The sequence below is a fragment of the Biomphalaria glabrata genome, chromosome 10, assembly GCF_947242115.1.
Source record: "Biomphalaria glabrata chromosome 10, xgBioGlab47.1, whole genome shotgun sequence".
Classification (NCBI taxonomy): Eukaryota; Metazoa; Mollusca; class Gastropoda; family Planorbidae; genus Biomphalaria; species Biomphalaria glabrata.
Window position 1 is genome coordinate 40,326,238 of NC_074720.1, and position 20,532 is coordinate 40,346,769.

At 33.7% G+C, this 20,532-nt stretch overlaps 2 protein-coding genes across 12 annotated transcripts in view; one reads left to right on the forward strand and one right to left on the reverse strand.

Annotated features, from left to right (window-relative positions):
• Positions 1–12: 12 nt before the first annotated feature.
• Positions 13–3,046, forward strand: LOC106071065 (UPF0739 protein C1orf74 homolog). Of its 3 annotated transcripts, none has more exons than XM_056045056.1 (2): positions 13–124; positions 1,694–3,046. In XM_056045056.1, exon 2 carries the CDS (start codon positions 1,713–1,715, stop codon positions 2,478–2,480), a length of 768 nt encoding a protein of 255 aa, XP_055901031.1. In that variant the 5' UTR covers positions 13–124; positions 1,694–1,712; the 3' UTR covers positions 2,481–3,046. The 3 variants fall into 3 exon arrangements, with proteins under 3 accessions (XP_055901031.1, XP_013086552.2, XP_055901032.1); XM_013231098.2 differs by lacking the exon at positions 13–124 and adding an exon at positions 128–209; XM_056045057.1 differs by lacking the exon at positions 13–124 and adding an exon at positions 136–255.
• Positions 3,047–4,450: 1,404 nt separating this feature from the next.
• Positions 4,451–20,532, reverse strand: part of LOC106071066 (rho family-interacting cell polarization regulator 1-like) — a 73,397-nt gene continuing 57,315 nt past the window's right edge. For all 9 annotated transcript variants that reach the window (XM_056045044.1, XM_056045043.1, XM_056045045.1 and 6 more), the window contains 14 exons: positions 20,270–20,439; positions 19,016–19,191; positions 18,778–18,877; positions 17,626–17,967; positions 14,599–14,877; positions 14,345–14,505; positions 13,976–14,192; positions 12,006–12,135; positions 11,507–11,665; positions 11,219–11,365; positions 10,548–10,744; positions 10,005–10,088; positions 9,650–9,743; positions 4,451–7,933 (listed from right to left, as the gene is read on the reverse strand). In XM_056045044.1, the coding sequence (XP_055901019.1) occupies positions 7,854–7,933; positions 9,650–9,743; positions 10,005–10,088; positions 10,548–10,744; positions 11,219–11,365; positions 11,507–11,665; positions 12,006–12,135; positions 13,976–14,192; positions 14,345–14,505; positions 14,599–14,877; positions 17,626–17,967; positions 18,778–18,877; positions 19,016–19,191; positions 20,270–20,439 (2,336 nt within the window). In that variant the 3' untranslated portion in view covers positions 4,451–7,853. The remainder of the gene's footprint in view (positions 7,934–9,649; positions 9,744–10,004; positions 10,089–10,547; positions 10,745–11,218; positions 11,366–11,506; positions 11,666–12,005; positions 12,136–13,975; positions 14,193–14,344; positions 14,506–14,598; positions 14,878–17,625; positions 17,968–18,777; positions 18,878–19,015; positions 19,192–20,269; positions 20,440–20,532) is intronic.

Below are 20,532 nucleotides of genomic sequence, written 5' to 3' on the forward strand. Positions count from 1 at the left end.
TAGACTGTACAACTACAGAAGCATTTTAATTTTTTTTTCTGAAGCGATACTTAGATATCGATATTTAAAGGGAGGTCACTACAAATAATTTACAATGTATACAAAACAAACACACTAAGAAATGGTACGTCCCTTAAAATAGATCATCTAATGATCTAGATCAAGATCTTGAGTCTACCACTAGATCTACGTCCGACGATTATTCATGTGTTAGTCTAGTTGTGCTTGTTTTAAACTCGCTAAGTCTTTTGTTTGGTAATTGTTTTCCTTGCTGATTCAGACAACATATTTAAAATCTAAATCTAATCCACTTACTGTACAGTGTAGTCGTAGTGTAGACTAAGACTTGTCACTTGTGATTGTGTAAATTACTAACTAAATTAACTAAATAGACCAAGAAACTAGAAATTAGAATATATATCTAAATAATTTATATTTTATAATATAATAGAATATAATAATAAATATATAGATCTATGATTTTATCTTAGTATCTAGTACTGGTTATCTTAGATTATCAAGTATTCTATTTCTAGTAATAGATTTAGTAGTAGTGTGCTCACTGTGTAGTGGTAGTACTGTGTCTGTGTAGTCAGTGTAGTGTGATGTAAAGGTAGATTTATTTTTGTTACAGTTAGTAACAGTAGTATATCTAGACTCTTATACTAATCATTATAAATATACATGATTCTTCTTCTTCTTGCTTGTTCTCAGTATAATATTATCTTAGAGCGTTGAGATGACTAGACCAATATGAATATTATATATGAGATAAATTGTGCAGTGGTTCACAAATCAGGGAGCTCTCCACATAGTGACATATACTATAGTTTTCTTTGTATATAAATGATTATAATTGTATATATTAATTATTATACTAATTTACTTAGTACCTAATCACAGTATTACTACTCTTATGTTGTGTTTTAGTGTTAATGTTAAATGTTTATCTTATTATCCAATTAAAATTTTTGTTTTTAAATAAGAAAATAGTTTTTCACGCTGATTTGCAAACTCTCCAAAAACTGTGTTGTGCATTTGTGAGTATCAGCATCAATTTAAGCTGAGCTTGTTATAAACTCATAAAGAGAGAGAGAAATGAGTCTACTTGTTCATTACCAACTTTATTTTGCCATTAATAAATTTAGTTCATTGATAACAGCTTTAACTTTGACCTAAACATGAAACAAATTTCTTTGCCTTGTATTGATAAGTTATAGCAATGTAAAACAATGAATATATATGCAAAGTATTTACAATATTTTTGTCAAGAATCTTTTATAAATTTGAGAGACTAATACATTTTCTTTTTGCAAATAAATTTGATATTCTATACTTTATTTTTGAAATATTTAACAATAATAGTACTATTATTGCTAAATTTATTTATGATCAGCATCTAACTATCTCATTGTAAAAAAAACAAACAGTATTTATGTATTGGCAATTTCCTGATCTTTGTAGAATTTAATCTTAAAATATAATACTGATTTTTAGTTTGTACCAATATAAATAAACAACAATTGAAAATTTGTTTTCAAGCTTTCCAGTATCCTTTTTGAATTTATTAACTTAACATTTGGGTTCTGCGTAGTTAATGATGTGAAACATATACTTCCTTCAAACTCTTCCTGTACAAAGTTCAGATGAAACTTAATGAACTGATACCCTTGATTTTTTCTTTGTGTTTCAGATACCATCACAAATATAAAATGAATCATTGGAAGCAAGCTTTCTATTTTGTGTTTGGCAAGAAATGTTTAAAAAGATGGAAGTCGGCAGCCGTAGACCTACAACTAGTGGACAATGAAATCAAGGCCTCTTGCCTGTTTGACCTTTGGCTTGCGTCACCCAAGGATATGCTAGTATTAATCCGGCACTTACATAACACTGGTCTCATCCAAGGTAGTTTGGGTGTTGCATCATTAGGTAGTGACATCATCATCTACAATGCTGCTTCACTTGATTCCTTCATTAAGAGCAGCTTACAAAAGACATCATTTATAGACATCAGTTCAAAACTGCAGCTTCCAGGTCTTGTTTCGGAGGGTAAAGTGGCAAAAACCTTTGACACCTTTCTCAGTTTTGTTCAGAACACATCACAGTCGTCTGACGCCCCCACACTGCATAATATTGAACAATCAACTGACCTTAATGGACCTTGTCTGTTTGGGCTATTTTTGGGTTATCCTTGTGTATATTGGTATGATAGTTGCGCAGATGATGGCAATTGTCTTACTGGCCAACATTTAGTTTTATTTCAAGTTGTCGGTCATCTGTCAAGCTCATTTACTTACCCTACGTCATGTCTGACTCATACTATTTTTTCTTTCACCGCACCATTCAACTTGATTGATGAGCTGAGACCCAAGGTAGATAACTGGTTCCAGAAATGGGAACAAAATGAAAAGTGGAAAAACATGTTTTCTGAAGTCTTGCTAAATAGTGAAACAGTTAGCCCTCAGGTGGTTTGTTTATAATGCCTGAGTTGAAAACAAAGCAATGCACGAAGGGTTCTAGGTCATACATATATTATAACAATATCACAGAGTAGGTTCACTGGGAGGGCTGACTCGGCCTGAATGCTCCCTTGTAGCTTTTACCACCCCAGAAGACAATCTGGCAGCTAGACAGCAGCCATCTGTGTGAATAAATGTTCCTGTATACAATGTGAGCAATGGAAAGATATTTATTCAGTAATTTGTAATGCAAGAATTAAATCTTTTAAACCTTTGGCGCTAGTTTATATGATTATGACAAGATCACATATAAAACAAGTGTGGCTCATTGTCTGGCATTTATTGAGTCGTCATCCTCTGAATAAAGTTGACAATATTAATAAATTAATGAGTAGATAGGTTTGGCAGATCCAACAGATGTTTTCATCAAATTTCTATTTTCGCGTTATATCTTGTCCAAGATTGAATCCCTAATATGTCAAATAATCCAAAATGTTGACCTTCGTTTTGTTGCACTTAGTTCTAATGATTTGAACTGCCGCAGTTTTCTTATGTTTTTTTTAAATGTATTTGTAAAAAAAAGTAGACAGTGCACAAACTTTTTGTTTAAGCAGCCTTACAAACAAAGTAGGTTTGGAATCTGCTAGTCTTATTTCTACTTTGGAATCTGCTAGTCTTATTTCTATAGGTAAGCTTCAGTTTATACCACCAACTCATTGAGCATGCATTCATATTACCACATAACCTGGAGAAACATGAAATTAAGTTTCATTAAGTTTTAGAAAAAAAAAACAAAAAAACTTGAAACCATAGGAAAAAATGTTTATCTTTAGAGAAAAATGAAAACCTGAAATTGTGATACTGGGTGTCAGAATAAAAATACATTCGGTTTGAAAATACTAAGTTGTACATAAACTGTATTTTTGAAACCTCACATCGTAGCTGAACATTTTTTTTTGTTATCATGAAGAGTGAAGCTGAGGGAAGAGTAAAATTATGTCAGACAAATTTGTTTTCATTCCGTAGATAAGAAATGATGAAAGAGATGTTAAAACCCTAAATGCCTTGCCGTTTTTTTTTGTTGTATTTGTTTACTGCATTACAAAGAGTAGTTAAGTATTTGTCTTACAAACTAAGTTGTTTTTATTTACGGTGAATGCTTAAATGTTTATTACAAAGCTAATATCAGCTCTGATAAAAGTTTGAATATGTTATTTCTCCTACACCCATTATAAGATCAAGTTGAAACTTTGCACAGCTATTCATTGGCAAAGACGATGCATGAATCGAAAAAAATTAACCAGTTAATTAATTACTGGTACCTCGTAATTTTGTTGGATAGCAACAAATGAACTTAATCCATCAGTGTTCACATATATGGCTAAACATGTAGTGTTTTGATCCATTAGATAATTGTACACGTTTCTTCTATACTCTTTCTCGCGGATCAAGAAACTTTAATTATTTATTGTAATTAACAAAACAATCAATTAATAAAAATTAACCAATTAGTCTATTTTGTTTAATATCAAATAAGGGAAATAACTTTAGCATTATTGAGATATAGTTTTTGAGTTTTTTCCCTTTGATAACCTTTTTAATTACTGGTATTTTTGTATTTTGTTTTTTAGAAGATATGATAAACTGATAATGGAGATGCGTACACATATGAAGTTATCTGGTTCAAATTAATTTCATTTGAAGGAAGCATCTGTATTTTGAATAGTTCAAATATTCTTGCTCTTAACACAGGCTCATGCTGTCAAGATAAAAAAAAGTCTTGTGGCTTAAGATAAGGCCAAGATTGTTTATATTGATAAGAGTCTATCCGCTGGTGATTCTTTGAAGGCTTTTGTTCTGATCTGTTAAGAAATGTAACTTTTCCATGTAATCTAAAGGCTAATAGTACTGGGCAACTCAAGAAATTTTATTTTTGTACAAAGTGAAACAGCAAGAAATGTGCAAATAACAATTTAATAAGAACCAAATGATCAAAGCGTTAAATGTTTTATTATGTAAACAGAATCATAGGATCACTCTCACCAGTCAAACTTCCATCAGCTGAATAGTAAAATTATATAGGTACAGTAAACATTCAATGTAAACACACACACAAACTATTTACAAGTTGAACAAAAAAAATATGCATGCATAAGTGTGTGTGTGTGTGTCTATAAACAAAAGTCTCCATATTGACAAGAAAATATACAAATGCTTCAATTAAAAAAAAAAAAATGGTGATATCAAGTTGACCTACGATGCATCTAGGTCTAAAAATAAACATTTCTAGGATGCATCTAATTAAACAAGATTTAGGAAGATATTTAGTCTTTTAATTAGGCGTACAATTGAACTGAAAAACAACAATTCTTAGCCAAATGTGAAACTTAAAACATATACTCCCTAGATAGTGAATAACTAATTAACCATAACAGAAGTTTCACAGGGTGAGTTAAAATGCTTGAAAAATCTGGCCATGAGAAACTGCTGGTAGTAGCACATTGAGGTATGGTCACCTAAACAAATGGGTTGCAATAAAAATCAAATCTCATGAGCCAGTAAAAACAAAAAAAAAAAAAAGGCCACAGCCACAAAATCTACAATTTTGTACAATTGTTCAAATTCTCAATGGAAGTGTACAAATAATGATTGGCAAAAAGTTCATTACAAAAAAAAAAATTCTTTCTGTATGAACAGAGGTCACATGATCACAGATCAGGAATACATATAATATAGTACTGGCTTTTTGATACATAGTTAACAAACTTATAGCTTTATTGTTCCTCAAAACATGAACTAATAAACTGTAGACTAAACAAGTCCTAGAAGTGTTGGCTAATGTTCAGACATAACCCAACCTAAGGGGAAAAAAAGAGAGAGAAGCCAAAATGACGTGCTAGTGATGGGGGAAAAAACATCTTTGATCTACCAGCAACAGTAGGAGATAGCACTCTTTAGTTGGAATAATCAAGAGAAGTGTGTGACTTATAATGACCTGACATTTAGTCTATATTTAGCTAAGAATGGTAAGCTGCTCTACATTGAGCTACTACTGCATGTACCAATGGATTGTATGAATGCACAAACAGTTGCAACTGACCCATATAATAAGAGAGACAACAATTATGTATAGAAGTTCATTATGGTGGAGACGATGTTATGTACAAGTCAAGCAAACAGCTTCCTGTCAGTATCAGAATACAAAGATTGAATGGCATACATTTGTACAGCAACAAAAAAAAAATGGATCAACAATACAAAACAAATCAGGAGTAGAAAGTGTGTAACCTTGAACAATTTGTTCTAAGCAATAATATCATCTTGCTGCTGCTGGAGCTTTGACTGGAGGTTGACAAACAAAATAACTTCATGTGCTAGACTTTGATGCAATACAAAAGATACAAGATACTGTGTGTTCAAGTTTGATCACTACATGAAACTATCTAGCCAGCCACGTACACAAGAGTGAAACAGTACAATGTTTGTTAGGTGTAGATTATAATGCTGCTTTCAAGTGGAGATGCAATGGGACAAAACTCTTTGCTAACTTGACATTAAGTAGAAAGCTTGCTATTTAGGGATGGAATGAATTCAAGCTACTTGTGACATAAGATGTATCAAATTTAACATTTTCTACAAACTTGGCTCCATGGCTGACTAGTGTAGCATTTGTTCTGAGCTTCTTCATCCACTGTAAAATAAAACCAACATGAATGTAAGTGAAATCAACCAGGTAAGCTGATGTCATGGATGAGAATCAACCTAAAGAAAATCACAGGTGTGCCAGCATTCATATCAATTTGAATTTGTGGTGTTGAAGACTGATGCCATTCATATGCTATTTCACCATCTTTTGGTGTGACTAAACTCAAACTTGCAGGAAGTGAACAATAATGATTACAAAATATAACCAGGAGATCTTTAAACAAAACAAATCTTTGGATTTATTACCCAACACAAGCATGTTGAAAGATGTTGAAAAACACTGTTGATAGGTACACTATATACAGTCAATATCATTGCATATCATACTGCTAAGCTATACAGCTAGACAAACATGCCATTGGTAAATTTACCAAATTTTCTTGCGCAAACAAAAAAAAACTATCAACAATTGCTCTAAAAAAAAATGTTAACACTTTCTCAGCTAAACAAAAAAAAAAAAGCTCAACATTTGCAGCAGGTAAAAAGAAAACAGTTGAGTGAATAAATAAATGTCTTAACTTCATGCATAGTGAATTCAGTGGACATGCATGGTGGCAGCAATGTAGTCCCCAGTTGCTTAACAAAGGTCATGATACAAAACAGACTCAGGTGTTGCTTGCATCAAAATGTTTGCCTTGACCCTTGTTTTCATTAAGAGGCCCTATGACAACCATCCCATTCAATGTTGAAATACAGTCTAATATCAGTTTTATGAAGCTATACAACTAGACTAATCAGTGGTTAGACTACATTAACATATCATACACAAATAAATGACCCATATATTGCAGTTAAAAACAATCATAATATATTGCCAGTTAGTTCCAAGCTTTAAAATAAAACTTGTCAACTTTAAAAAAAAAAGGATTTGATTTAGTATAAGTGTAAATGCAGTGCAAGGAAAAAAAAAATATATATAGGTATTGACTGAGGTCTGAATATTGGATGGAAACATTTGGGAATTCTTATGTAATGATTTTGTTGCCTGTATTACAGTCAAATAAAAAGTGACTTGAGTGATTGATGACTAGTGTTTTTATGTGACAGTATTGAGTGGATATGTCGCACACTGACGGATGTCAAGAGGTCAGCTTACTGACATTTTGTCAGCAAAGTAAAATGACACAACATTTAATGCTATGAAGCTAATGCCTTGGATTGTGAACCAAATTGTCCTAGCATGAATAGCACTTTGAACTTAAGGATATAATGCACTAAACTTCTGAATTTTGTTTAATGACATCAATGATTTCTACCTAGAGTTTGGTGGAGTTGGGGGGTCATACAGAACACAAACAGCTAAATAAATTTAAAGTCAAGTCATGGTCAATGGGTATTGTCATGTAAAAAGAGATGACTGACTTAGTTTTGAGGATCTATTCAGGATTACACAAGTGTCAAAGGTCAGTACAATATCACCAACATATTCATGCACATCAGTTTTTTTAGAGGTCCCATGTAGGTTTATTGGGTCAATTTTGGATATTTAGTTTGGAACGTATATAGATCTATTAATTCTGTAAGTTAGTTGGAACAAAAACAAATATAAAGAGAAAATTGAATCTCTTGTGATATATTCCAGCCTAACTTTAGCCTCAACATGGGTGTAGTCTAGAAATACGACTGTGATAAACATGAACATTTGATTTTCCCAGCCACATCCAAGATTATTTAGTGCTGGACCTTGAGTTAAAGTTTTCTCATCTGTAAACCTTGAAAACCTTGAGATCCAAGTTGAGCTTCTTCCACAGCTTTTCTACCAGCATCACCTAAAAGAAACACAGAAATGTGCAACTTAAAACCACATGTCAACCTAAAGAAACACAGAAATGTGCAACTTTCATTAGATTTATGTTCTGGGTGTTAGTGATAGGAGATAATGGGCTCAGAACATTCATTGTATGCGTTTTAAAATGGTTTTCATATAAAGTTATGTGGAAATATGAATAAATATCATAAATAATTTTTTTCCCTACTTTGAATCATAATATATTTCCTAGATCTAATATCATGGTCAGTTTTCATTTTTCCAATAGTAGTGAAATAAATAATTAGCTCAAAATTTCCATTTTATGTGTTGTAGATGTGTTCTATCTAAAGTTTTGTGGCACTATGGATAAATATGATGTCTTTATTTTCAATATGGATCATTAAATGTTTCCAAAATCAGGTCTTTGCTTTGTGCTATATAAAAAGGGCATGCATTCTTTTTTAATTCTATACTAAATATATTATTTTCTGATAAAAAAAAAAAGGAATAAAAGTTTAATCGAAGCATTCTTTTCACTCTGAAAGGCCAAAAAAAAAATGTATTCCATCCAAATGTGGAAAATAATTTCCGAGTCAGAGTTAAAACCATGTGTAAATCTAAAGAAACACAGACATGTTCAACTTAAAACCTTGTGTATCAGATAATACTGAGATGACTCAGCAGGCTGTAACACTAAAATACAGTGTGCCCTTTCGCTGGGGATACGTTCCAAAACTGCCAGTGACAGTTAAATTTCTACAAAGAGGAGACGCTGTATTTAATTTTATATATGAATATTTTTTTGGGGATATGAACAGCAGAACATCCCCTAACACTTTAAACTGCTAAATAAAAATTTCCCATTCCCTTAAAAGCGTTTACAAGCTAACATAATGGTAGCCAACTTCTGCAAAAGAGCAACCTTCTTTTCTTCTGTTTAATCATTAGCATCTTACTGGTCTAGTTACTTTTGCTGCCAACACTCAAGGCAGAACATGAGGCATGTTGAGCATTAAGTTGTTTACTTAATTTAAAAAATTGGAAGTATGGAGTGCAACTTTTTTGTTGTTTTAATTTTTAAAAAAACAAGATTTACACATTTGTTTCAGTTCGTTATTGTCAAAAAAGATTCTTCATGGGTATATATTTCAGAGAATTAACCTTTTTTTTACTGACTAAATTTTGAGAGTGAACCTGTGACTTAAAACACTTTATCACATAGAAATTTTTATTTTTTTTTACATTCATTGAAAATATCCTCAAGAGATGAAATAGTTATTTTGGTTGAAAGTGGGATGCTTTGAAGCTAGTTAACAAATACTATATCCAACAGAAAGCAAAATCTATTTCTAAAGCTGTAGCTTATGATTGAAGAAGTTGATGTAAAAAAGACAAGGGGCACAACCTACCTAAAACAAAATCTATTTCTAAAGCTGTAGCTTATCATTGAAGAAGTTGTAGATATAAAACAGACAAGGGACACAACCTACCTAAAACAAAATCTATTTCTAAAGCTGTAGCTTATCATTGAAGAAGTTGTAGATGTAAAACAGACAAGGGGCACAACATACCTAAAACAAAATCTATTTCTAAAGCTGTAGCTTATGATTGAAGAAGTTGTAGATATAAAACAGAGAAGCGGCACAACCTACCTAAAACAAAATCTATTTCTAAAGCTGTAGCTTATGATTGAAGAAGTTGTAGAGATATAAAACAGCCAAGTGGCACAACCTACCTAAAGCATAGAGAGCTTCTTTAGCTTTCCTCCTTACAGTTGAGGAAGTATCTGATTGGCTCACATGAACTAGCTGGTCAATGCTCTCTTCAGCCTGGAGAGATGGCATCAAGTATTCTCTCTTTAAAACATAGTCTCTACTATTGGTACATTACATCAAGTATTTGAAAAAGGAACTTTTCTTGTTAAAATGTTTTGTTGTATATCATTATAGTTTTATTTCTGAGTGTGCATAAGTAATAATTAATAATGTACTGGGGAACAGAAAGGTGCTTAAATGAAAAACATTTTTTTTTTAAAGTCGGCACCTTACAAAACATTTTCTTGTACAAAAATTATTAATGGCGACAGTTACCTCAATAACAGCCAGAGCCGCACAGCAGCCTGCTCTTATCTCAGCAATGTGATCTTCTAAACCTTCCACCAATATGACCATGACCTATAAAACAAGAGCAAATAGCCAAATATGAGACTATGGGCCTCAAGTGTCATATTTCCCATAGAGACACTTTAAAAAAGCTGACAGTCAGTCTTAATGTAGAAAATCTTCCTGAGTTAAAATAAGTAAATGATTATAATATTGGTATAGAAAAAAAACTGACTCCAATTGGATTAAATTCTAAAATCTAACAATGATGACAAAATCATGCAACAGTGGATTGAGTCACAACATTAACATGATTGAGAAAAGAACTAAATAATGTCTTAAACCTATCCTCTAAATTTTGCCAAAATATCAATATTCATATGATTTTAATGTCCCATTCAAGCCTTAGGCTTCCATGATGTATTGTGAACATATTAATGCCAACTCTGAACATCTTTATGTAGACTAAAACTTATTTATGTCTTGCAAAACAAAAGCTGAGAGTCTTGTTAACTTTTTGAAACTACATACCTTGTCCCTCTTTGTTTTGTCTCTGTTAATTATCTTCAAGTAAGAAGCCGCTGACTGCTGGGTTTCACGGTTACCACTGGTCAACAGTTTGGCCATCATCTTAAGACCAGTTGGGACCGGCAGATCTTCCCTTAAAGTCAGAATGGCCTTAAGGACTGTGTCAGTGCTGCCAGAGCTCAAGCGATCCAAGAGGCGCACTGAAAGCAATTATAAAGTAATGTATACATTTTATTCCATTAACTCCATTAAGTTATAATCATTGCAAAGTCAAAGAGAAACCAAAAATTTGATGTGGAAAATATAATTGATATCTCTTGCAGTTACAATATTTATACTTATGTCAGGAGAACACTAGATTGTAGATATCATTTATGTAGAAATACAAAACATTTTTACACTATATGACAATTTTATTTTGTCACCAATCATTTAAAAAAATGACAAACAACCCTGCTCCTAGACTTTAATACACTGAAAAAAAAAAAAAGATTTATCTCTTGCTTTGTGATATATGCCTAGACCCCATTAAATGATAAATAAGGTATCTATGTTCTGGGAACTCTCTTATGTCCTATGAGATGTGGGCCACCATACTGATGATCTGTGTGCAAACCACTGCTTTGTGAGGCTGTATGCTTTGTGGGACTGTAGGTCTATGAATGCATACTTACATTCCTCTGCTATCGTTTCCAGTTTGTTCAAACTTTCTCCGTCCATAAAGTAGGTCATGAACTGATGCAGTGTGACGATGGATGTTTTACCAGATTCTGGGACGTAGGTTGGTACACCCAATACCCGCGCCAGCAACTGATAGAAGACTGGTGAGAACAAAAAAGGTTAGTTGAATGGCTGGCACAAATTTATCTGTTTTTTTATTTATCTGTTTTTTATTTATCTGTTTTTTTAAAGCTTTAATAGACATAAACCTTATTTCTCAAATATTTGTTGCAAAGACTTACCTCTGATTGGCCTTATGTCATATGTTTCTGCAATTTTTTGGCCAAATTTATTTTCCAAAACTGAGATGATTTTCTCTGGGTGGACATAGAGGAGGGTCTGGTCCACACACAGGACCCATAGCTCCCTCAGTGTCTTGTCACTTGTCTCTTTCATCAGAACTGGAAAAGAGTTAACAGAGTACATGGGTTAATTGGTTGCATATTAATTGTCATGATGGTTAAATAAATCATTGTAATCTTGTAATGATGATTAAAGAAATCACTTAGAGTCCATTACAACATAAGCTTCTAATCCATTCATAGTTTTCACATGCCCAATGCCTAGAAGTTTTTTTTCCTCTTAAAAAATAAAAAAAAACACATAATAAGTCACAATACATTAGACAACATACATAGATAAGCTTCAGTTAAGACTGAATAAGAAAAATCCTGATTCAATAAGTTATTTACTATATCAATCATAACGTAAAGATTGTGTAATTATTGTGCTAACAGTTACCTGAATGCAAGTCCACCTCTGGTCCAGCTTTAGCTATCTCCACCAGTTTTTCCAAAATTTGGGTTTGCTTCTGGAGACGTTCCAAGGCATAGAACTCACGACATTTCAAGGGGCCAAAGTTGCCCAAATTCTGGAAGACAAATAAAGCAGAAGTTTTTTTTCAAAGTAAAACGTGTTTATAAGGTTGAGTTAAATCTGTTTAGAAATATCTATCAAATTTCACTTGTTTTTTAAGCATGAATTTTTTTTTTTACATGATCATATCCATCCATCCCAGTGGCGCTACAGCTCATGGAGGGCTCTGGCCTACTTCAACACATCCTTCCATTCAGATCTCTCCTGGGCCTTTCGTCTCCACGCCCTAACCCCAAGCTGTTGCAGATCTGCTTCCACATCATCAATCCATAGCATTCAGGGTCTGCCTTTGGGTCGCCTGCCTTTTAGTTTTTGCCTGTATACGATTTTCGCTCCTCTGTTATCTGACATTCTTTCAAGGTGACCTGCCCGAAGTAGCCTGTTTTTTTATTTCGGTCACTATTGGTGGGTCTTCATACAATTGGTATATCTCATAGTTAGTGCGTGTCCTCCACCCCGTTTCATCCTGTATGGCACCATAGATTTTCCTAAGAATTTTTCGTTCCCAAGTATTAAGTAAATTTTCAGATGTCTTAGTCAGTGTCCAGGTCTCACTTGCATACATTGCTGCTGGTCTTATTATGGTTTTGAATATTATTTTCTTGGTTTTCCTTGATATTGTTTTGCTCTTAAGTAAATGATGGCTCCTGCTATTCTTTCCTTTATTTCTGTTAGTAGGTCATTTTTTAAATCAATTGTGCTTCCTAGTTATTTGACAGTTTGGACATTTTCAAATTCATGGTCTTTGATTTTGAATTGTCCCTCTGTTTGATTGTCTCTTGTCATTGCGATGTACTTGGTTTTACTGTCATTGACTTCAAGTCCTGCTGGTCGAGATGCTTCTTCTAGTTGTGGGAAGGCTCTAGCAATGTCAGAGGTTACTTTACCCAATAAGGCAATGTCATCGGCATAAACCCAATAAGGCAATGTCATCGGCATAAGCAAGGTATTGTAGAGGTTGGCTGTATATCGTCCCTGTTGGTTTTAGACCCATGCTTTCTCTCCTGAAGTAGTTAGTAATAGTTCCCCTTGTGTTTATGTGTATATTTCTTATAACTCTCTCCAGTGTTAAATTGAAAAGCATGCAAGTGAGTCACCTTGTCTTAATCCTCGTCTAATCCTAAATTCCCGTGAGTGTTCTCCTTGTATTATGACTTTACTTTTTGAGTTGTTTAATGTCATATGTATAAGTTTTGTCAGCTTGTTGGGTATTCCAAAATCTTGTAGAGTGTCATATAGATATTTCCTTCTGATACTGTCATAAGCCATTTTATAGTCTATAAAGAGTTGGTGGATTGTTATGTTGCATTCATGGCATTTTTCTAGAATACATCTTAGTGTGAAGATGTGATCGGTTGTGGTTACATGATTATAACAATTTAATAAAATAATCAGAAAGACACAAAAAGATTATTGCACATTTCTTATTCCATATGCAAGGACAAAGTCCTACAAGTGCTCCTTCTTTCTTAGTGCCATTAGAGCAGGGGTTCTCAACCTGTCGATTGACGATTTGCCAGGGGTCGCCAAAGACCATTGAAAAGATGGATTGTTATTGTCTATTCTTCTATTGCTGTGTGTGTGTGCAGGGGGGAGGGGTCGCGGCTAAGTGGGGGATTGTAAAAAGGGGTCGTCAAAAGGTTGAGAACCGCTGCATTAGAGCAAGGAACAAGTTACCTGAATCAGCCAGGAAAAGCAATGACTTAGCAGCATTTAAATATCTAAATAACATACACAAATACATTCTAACTAAAAACATGGGATAATTATCTTCACTTTTGAAGAAGATAAGAAATATTCTCTGTATATCCTTATGTAAGTCAGAAGAAACTCACTTCAAGCAGTTTATCACAGTAAGTCAGGTGATATGTCAGAGCCTGATCCACTTGCTCATTACCACTGGATGGAGGCACTGGGCTGGACCCCATACTTGACCCTAGCTGAGTGTCCTCGTGGAGACGTTTGGCTAAAGATTCAATCCCAGAGTCTGCTGTTTTAGCAGTAGAGTCTGGACTCAGGATGATTTTGTCAATGTCTGATAGATTAGAATCTCTGAGGTATAAAAAATGAAGACATTTGTAATCATTACAAAAAAAAAACAAAAAAAAACTTTACATATGCATTTCAAGTTTAGCTCTTAAAACATCTGTCTATGCAAATATCCGTGAGTCTTATTCTGAAGGGTTAGTAAACCATGCACATACTTTATTTTGGATTGTTCCTTTTCTCTCTCTAATTCATTCTCTTCATTCTCATCCACTTCTTCCAGTGCATCTTCAGTGTTGAGAAATTCAAAGGCTTCTTCTATAGCACAATCAATGGATACACTCATACTGGAAGATCTGGAACTTGTGCTGGATGGTTTCTGGATAAGAGATATTTATATATATACTAAATGTTTCTCTATAATCTACTATATATTTGTATTTCAAGTAATGCTTAACACAAAAAAACTTACTCTGATCAAAGCTTCTATCACAGGAACTAACTCTTCAAGCTTCTGAAGTTCAGGGTAGTGTCCCAGGAAGTCCTCCAGCGTGGTGGTCAGACTGCCCAGTGCCTCTTCTACCGTCAGGCTAGCATCGTATGGAATCATTTCTGAGCTGATCTTGACCCCTGGTACCATGGCCTGAGTAACCTCTGGGATATGTGAACTGCTGGACGGGGGCAGAGCCGAATGGGAAAGATAGATGGAGGAGGAGGATGAGGAGGATGTACTCACTGCTCCTGTCTCATGCTGAAAGACAAATAAATGAAGTCAAGTGTCTTATTTAAGAAATGACTGAAGGAATAGAACACACCAGTCAATTGTTAATAAATACTATCACAAATAAATGAAGTCAAGTGTCTTATTTAAGAAATGACTGAAGGAATAGAACACACCAGTCAATTGTTAATAAATACTATCACAAATAAATGAAGTCAAGTGTCTTATTTAAGAAATGACTGAAAGAATAGAACACACCAGTCAATTGTTAATAAATACTATCACAAATAAATGAAGTCAAGTGTCTTATTTAAGAAATGACTGAAGGAATAGAACACACCAGTCAATTGTTAATAAATACTATCACAAATAAATGAAGTCAAGTGTCTTATTTAAGAAATGACTGAAGGAATAGAACACACCAGTCAATTGTTAATAAATACTATCACAAATAAATGAAGTCAAGTGTCTTATTTAAGAAATGACTGAAGGAATAGAACACACCAAGTCAATTGTTTATAAATACTATCACAAATAAATGAAGTCAAGTGTCTTATTTAAGAAATGACTGAAAGAATAGAACACACCAGTCAATTGTTAATAAATACTATCACAAATAAATGAAGTCAAGTGTCTTATTTAAGAAATGACTGAAGGAATAGAACACACCAGTCAATTGTTAATAAATACTATCACAAATAAATGAAGTCAAGTGTCTTATTTAAGAAATGACTGAAAGAATAGAACACACCAGTCAATTGTTAATAAATACTATCACAAATAAATGAAGTCAAGTGTCTTATTTAAGAAATGACTGAAGGAATAGAACACACCAGTCAATTGTTAATAAATACTATCACAAATAAATGAAGTCAAGTGTCTTATTTAAGAAATGACTGAAGGAATAGAACACACCAGTCAATTGTTAATAAATACTATCACAAATAAATGAAGTCAAGTGTCTTATTTAAGAAATGACTGAAAGAATAGAACACACCAGTCAATTGTTAATAAATACTATCACAAATAAATGAAGTCAAGTGTCTTATTTAAGAAATGACTGAAGGAATAGAACACACCAGTCAATTGTTAATAAATACTATCACAAATAAATGAAGTCAAGTGTCTTATTTAAGAAATGACTGAAGGAATAGAACACACCAGTCAATTGTTAATAAATACTATCACAAATAAATGAAGTCAAGTGTCTTATTTAAGAAATGACTGAAAGAATAGAACACACCAGTCAATTGTTAATAAATACTATCACAAATAAATGAAGTCAAGTGTCTTATTTAAGAAATGACTGAAAGAATAGAACACACCAGTCAATTGTTAATAAATACTATCACAAATAAATGAAGTCAAGTGTCTTATTTAAGAAATGACTGAAGGAATAGAACACACCAGTCAATTGTTAATAAATACTATCACAAATAAATGAAGTCAAGTGTCTTATTTAAGAAATGACTGAAAGAATAGAACACACCAGTCAATTGTTAATAAATACTATCACAAATAAATGAAGTCAAATGTCTTATTTAAGAAATGACTGAAGGAATAGAACACACCAGTCAATTGTTAATAAATACTATCACAAATAAATGAAGTCACGTGTCTTATTTAAGAAATGACTGAAGGAATAGAACACACCAGTCAATTGTTAATAAATACTATCACCAATAAATGAAGTCAAGTGTCTTATTTAAGAAATGACTGAAGGAATAGAACACACCAAGTCAATTGTTTATAAATACTATCACAAGAAATGAAATTCCAGCTACAGTTTTACATTATAATGAATAAAACATTTCACTTTTAATTATCTCATTTTCATGAAATCTGCCGATCTCAATTCTCAGCACACTTAGTCATCAAAGCTGCCCTATTGAATGAACTAGTACAGTTTTTGTACCATGGATCATTTATTCTTATTTATTGAGTGCTAACACATTGGTGTAAAACTTAGAAAAACTTCTCAGTGAAATACAAGTCACTGTAACAAAGGCATTAATGTGACACAGTAACTTGATGTCTTTGGTTCTTGCATATTTTCAGCTCTTTATCCACCATAATGCCAAAGTTAATGTTTGAGATGTTGCTAAATCTTTTAAATAGTCACATATTTGGGAATATAGAACTTTTTAAAATAGTAAAGTAAAAAAAAATATTTTGAAATTTACTAAGACATAAGGTAAAATCCATTATGTATCAAAAGTAGATATATCTATTTGTTAGTTAATAAAGAATTTTTGAAACATGGAGAACAACTGAAGCGACAACAAAAAAAATACAGACCTTCATCAACAGATGCCTGAGAAATATCCTAAAAATACACTGGTACGACAAAGTAGAAAAAGTAGAGTGGGCAGAAAAATATAGAGGTACAGATCTTAGAGAGGAAGTGGAGGTGGATTGTTCCCACCCTTAGAAAAGATACCAACAACAGGGCTAGGAACCCCCAGGGAACAAGACGCAGAAGAAGACCAAAAAGAACATGGCGAAGCAGTGTAGTAGTGTACTAGAAGAAGCAGAGAGGACCGGGAAGAGCTGGGAAATCATCAAAAAACTAGCAAGAGACTGTGGAGAGTGGCGTGTTTTTGTCGAGGCCCTATGTTCCATGAGGAATCCAAAGGAATGATGATAAAGACATATTAGGAAAAAGTCTGTAAAAAGCACAATTGCAATAAAAAATTTCCCTTAGAATAAGTAGTCATATCTTTATATTATAAATTACAAAAATTCAAATGCCCAAGCAGTAGGACCACGGGTACTCACATGTGGTAAAAGGTAGGTGCTGTGAGGTCTTGGACTGCACAGATCTGAGGCAGATGCCGTGGGCTGCGATGGCTGCGACCGAACACTCCGCACATCAGACGCTATCACACTGTGAGGGCGCAGCCTGCCCGTGTGAAGTTCTGGGGTAAGAGATGAGTCATGGCTGTGCAAGATGGGTGAACCAGAAAGACTGTGAGCATGACGCATGGAATCTGGAGTCATGTGACTCGGCAAGGAATTGGCAGAACCATAAATACCACTATCATCCCGCTGTTTGAGGCTCTGCATAGGACTGTTGAATCTTCTTTCAGAAGCTGATGCTAGATCTGAACTACTGCCATACTGCAGAAAAAAACAACAGATGCAGTATAAAAACCTTGAAAATGTTTTGAATTGAACATTTTTAAAATATAAATTTAAAACTGTAATTAATTATAGTGGTTTTGAATTCAATAGAAAATGTAATTCTTTTCATCAATAAGTGTCAATAGTTAGATGAGATTCACCCCTTATCTTTGTGGTACGATAGTTATAGATGATTATTCAAAATCCTAGTTCCCAAACTTATTTTCAGATACAACATATTCCACATGCTAGGACTAATTAATACAAGGGCTCCTCTAGCGGCATTAGAATAGAGCATGGAACAGGTTGCTTAATTAGTCAGGAATACAGATGACTTAAGGGAGTTTTAAAGCGTAAACAGACAAGGTATATGTTGGGCATAACTATCTTCTCTAAGGAACATCTGTAATTTATGAGAAAAGAGACTGTAAAATGTCAATATAAGCAGCATCATAATAAGATTTTCTTCTTTTCTTTAACCAATTTGTTCCATAGTCCCAAATCTTCTATGGCTCTTCTATTGAGAATTTCAAACACAATGTGTATGAACAATTTAAGCTTTTTAGATGACGGTTCAAGATTTAAAAATGATGTTTGTAAATCATCGCTATAAAAAATAAATTTCACAAGAAAATAGTCATGACTTGTGTTTTCCAAAATGATTTCTTGTATTTTAATTTTTCATAAATAAAAAAAAATAATTGATGGTGGAGCTAAAAGGTTTTGAAAGACAGGTGATTTTGAAAACAATAGGGAGCTGTCTTAAGTAGCTTACATTTCTGAAGTACTAAATATTCTTAGACTCACCAAGCTACCATTGGCACCTATTACTGAGACTGGCCTTCTACCCTGGGATCGTACAGGTGGTTCAAACAAGGTCAAGGACTCGTCCATGCCATCCAGTGGGCTGTAAGAAGAGGAGAGAAACGTGATGTAGAAACTTGAAAAATATTTTACAGTAGAGACTTGTTCAATGTACATCAATGTACCTAAATGACCTAATTACTTCTGTGTAATGACAATGTACCTGAAATGACCTACTTACTTCCAGGTAATGATAATGCTAAGCTTGAGTGACCCGTGTACATTGACGCTGACAGTCATCAGCTGAGGGTTTGCAGAGAACAGACCTTGACCCGTGGTGTCATGTGTGGAGGGGTGACAAATCTCGCAGTTCTTCTGGCCCAGCAAGACACTCTTAAAAGCTCGAACTTCTGAGGCCTAGAGAAGACACACACCAGTTGAATTGTAACAGCTCATTTTAAAACTTAACCTAATTATCTGAGGCTAAAATAAGATACTGTTGTGGGCTGTTTAGTAAACAGATGTAAAAGTAGTCTTAGTAGATCTAGGTCGAAATGAAGTATTTCTTATTAAATCCTGGAGTTCGCCTTCACCCAACAACATATACTAACTTGTGTAAAATACTTGAGAAAAACTGTATGAATCTTGATAAACAACTTTAATCCAACATGAAGGGGCACAGTCCAAATGTCGACAGTTACTACAGATGATGTCTCGTCACTAAGAGGAGTGAGTCGTTCTTGTCGTCCGTTAAAATCTATCCCATAATTTCTATTTAGTTAATATCCCATAATTCCTATGTCCGTCTAAAATAGTCTATTTATAGTCTCATCAAATTCCCAATAAAGTAAACCTATAACAATACGATCAGTTCAAATTGGTCTTTGTGGAGTGTCACCAGAGAAAGTTGACTATCAAAGTTGCATACTCTATCGAAAGACCCTGATACAACACCAGCCCCAAAACATGAAAAAGAAGAAAAAAATACATAGATAGCTACATTGAAATTACTGCCCAGTTCATCTCATATATTGGCATAGTTATCTAAACCCACCAAGATCAAAATGAGAATGCAGAAGAAATTCAATTCCATCAGCTATTTTAAAACCGAAACATCTGAGGCTGACATAATTTAATGTACACATCAGTTCAATTAGAACCCCTGTTTTCAGAACATTTACAAAATCGACACAAGCCTCTCCTTTCCAAAGCTTCCACAGTTTAACAGACAGATATAGTTCCTAGTTAAGATTTACATAATACAATATGCCCACACAATCAACAGTAACTTTTTTCTCAACTGATATTTGATACTCATTGCAGGACTCAGGAATGTAAATAAATTTAGAATTACAATCCCACAAAGTTTGAAACCAAGTTCATTCAACACGGAAGCCAAGTGCTCTTACTCACCACAGCTACTTAACAAGCAATTATAAATATGACTCTTCTAGAGGGCTAGGGTAACTAAGTAAAGGCCATCCAAAATATTTACCTTGATACTGAGAGTTTCCCCCACCAAACACTTGAAGGTAAACTCAGGTGTGTCCCAGCGCTGACTGTTGTTCTTTTCTATCCTACCCTTTGTTTTCCACTTCTGACCCCCATGTTTAATGACCACTTCAAACACATCACCTGGTACCAGTCTGGCAAAGCCAGCAATACCTGTAGAATGAGTTCATTTAGGCACATAATTACATTTTATACCAAGGTTTTTTTTTTCTGAAATAGTGGGATACAATATTTGTTTGATTGAAT

Bases quoted from the DNA above. Each gene is read 5' to 3' on its own strand.
- LOC106071065 (XM_056045056.1), top strand. From the start codon at position 1,713: ATGAATCATTGGAAGCAAGCTTTCTATTTTGTGTTTGGCAAGAAATGT.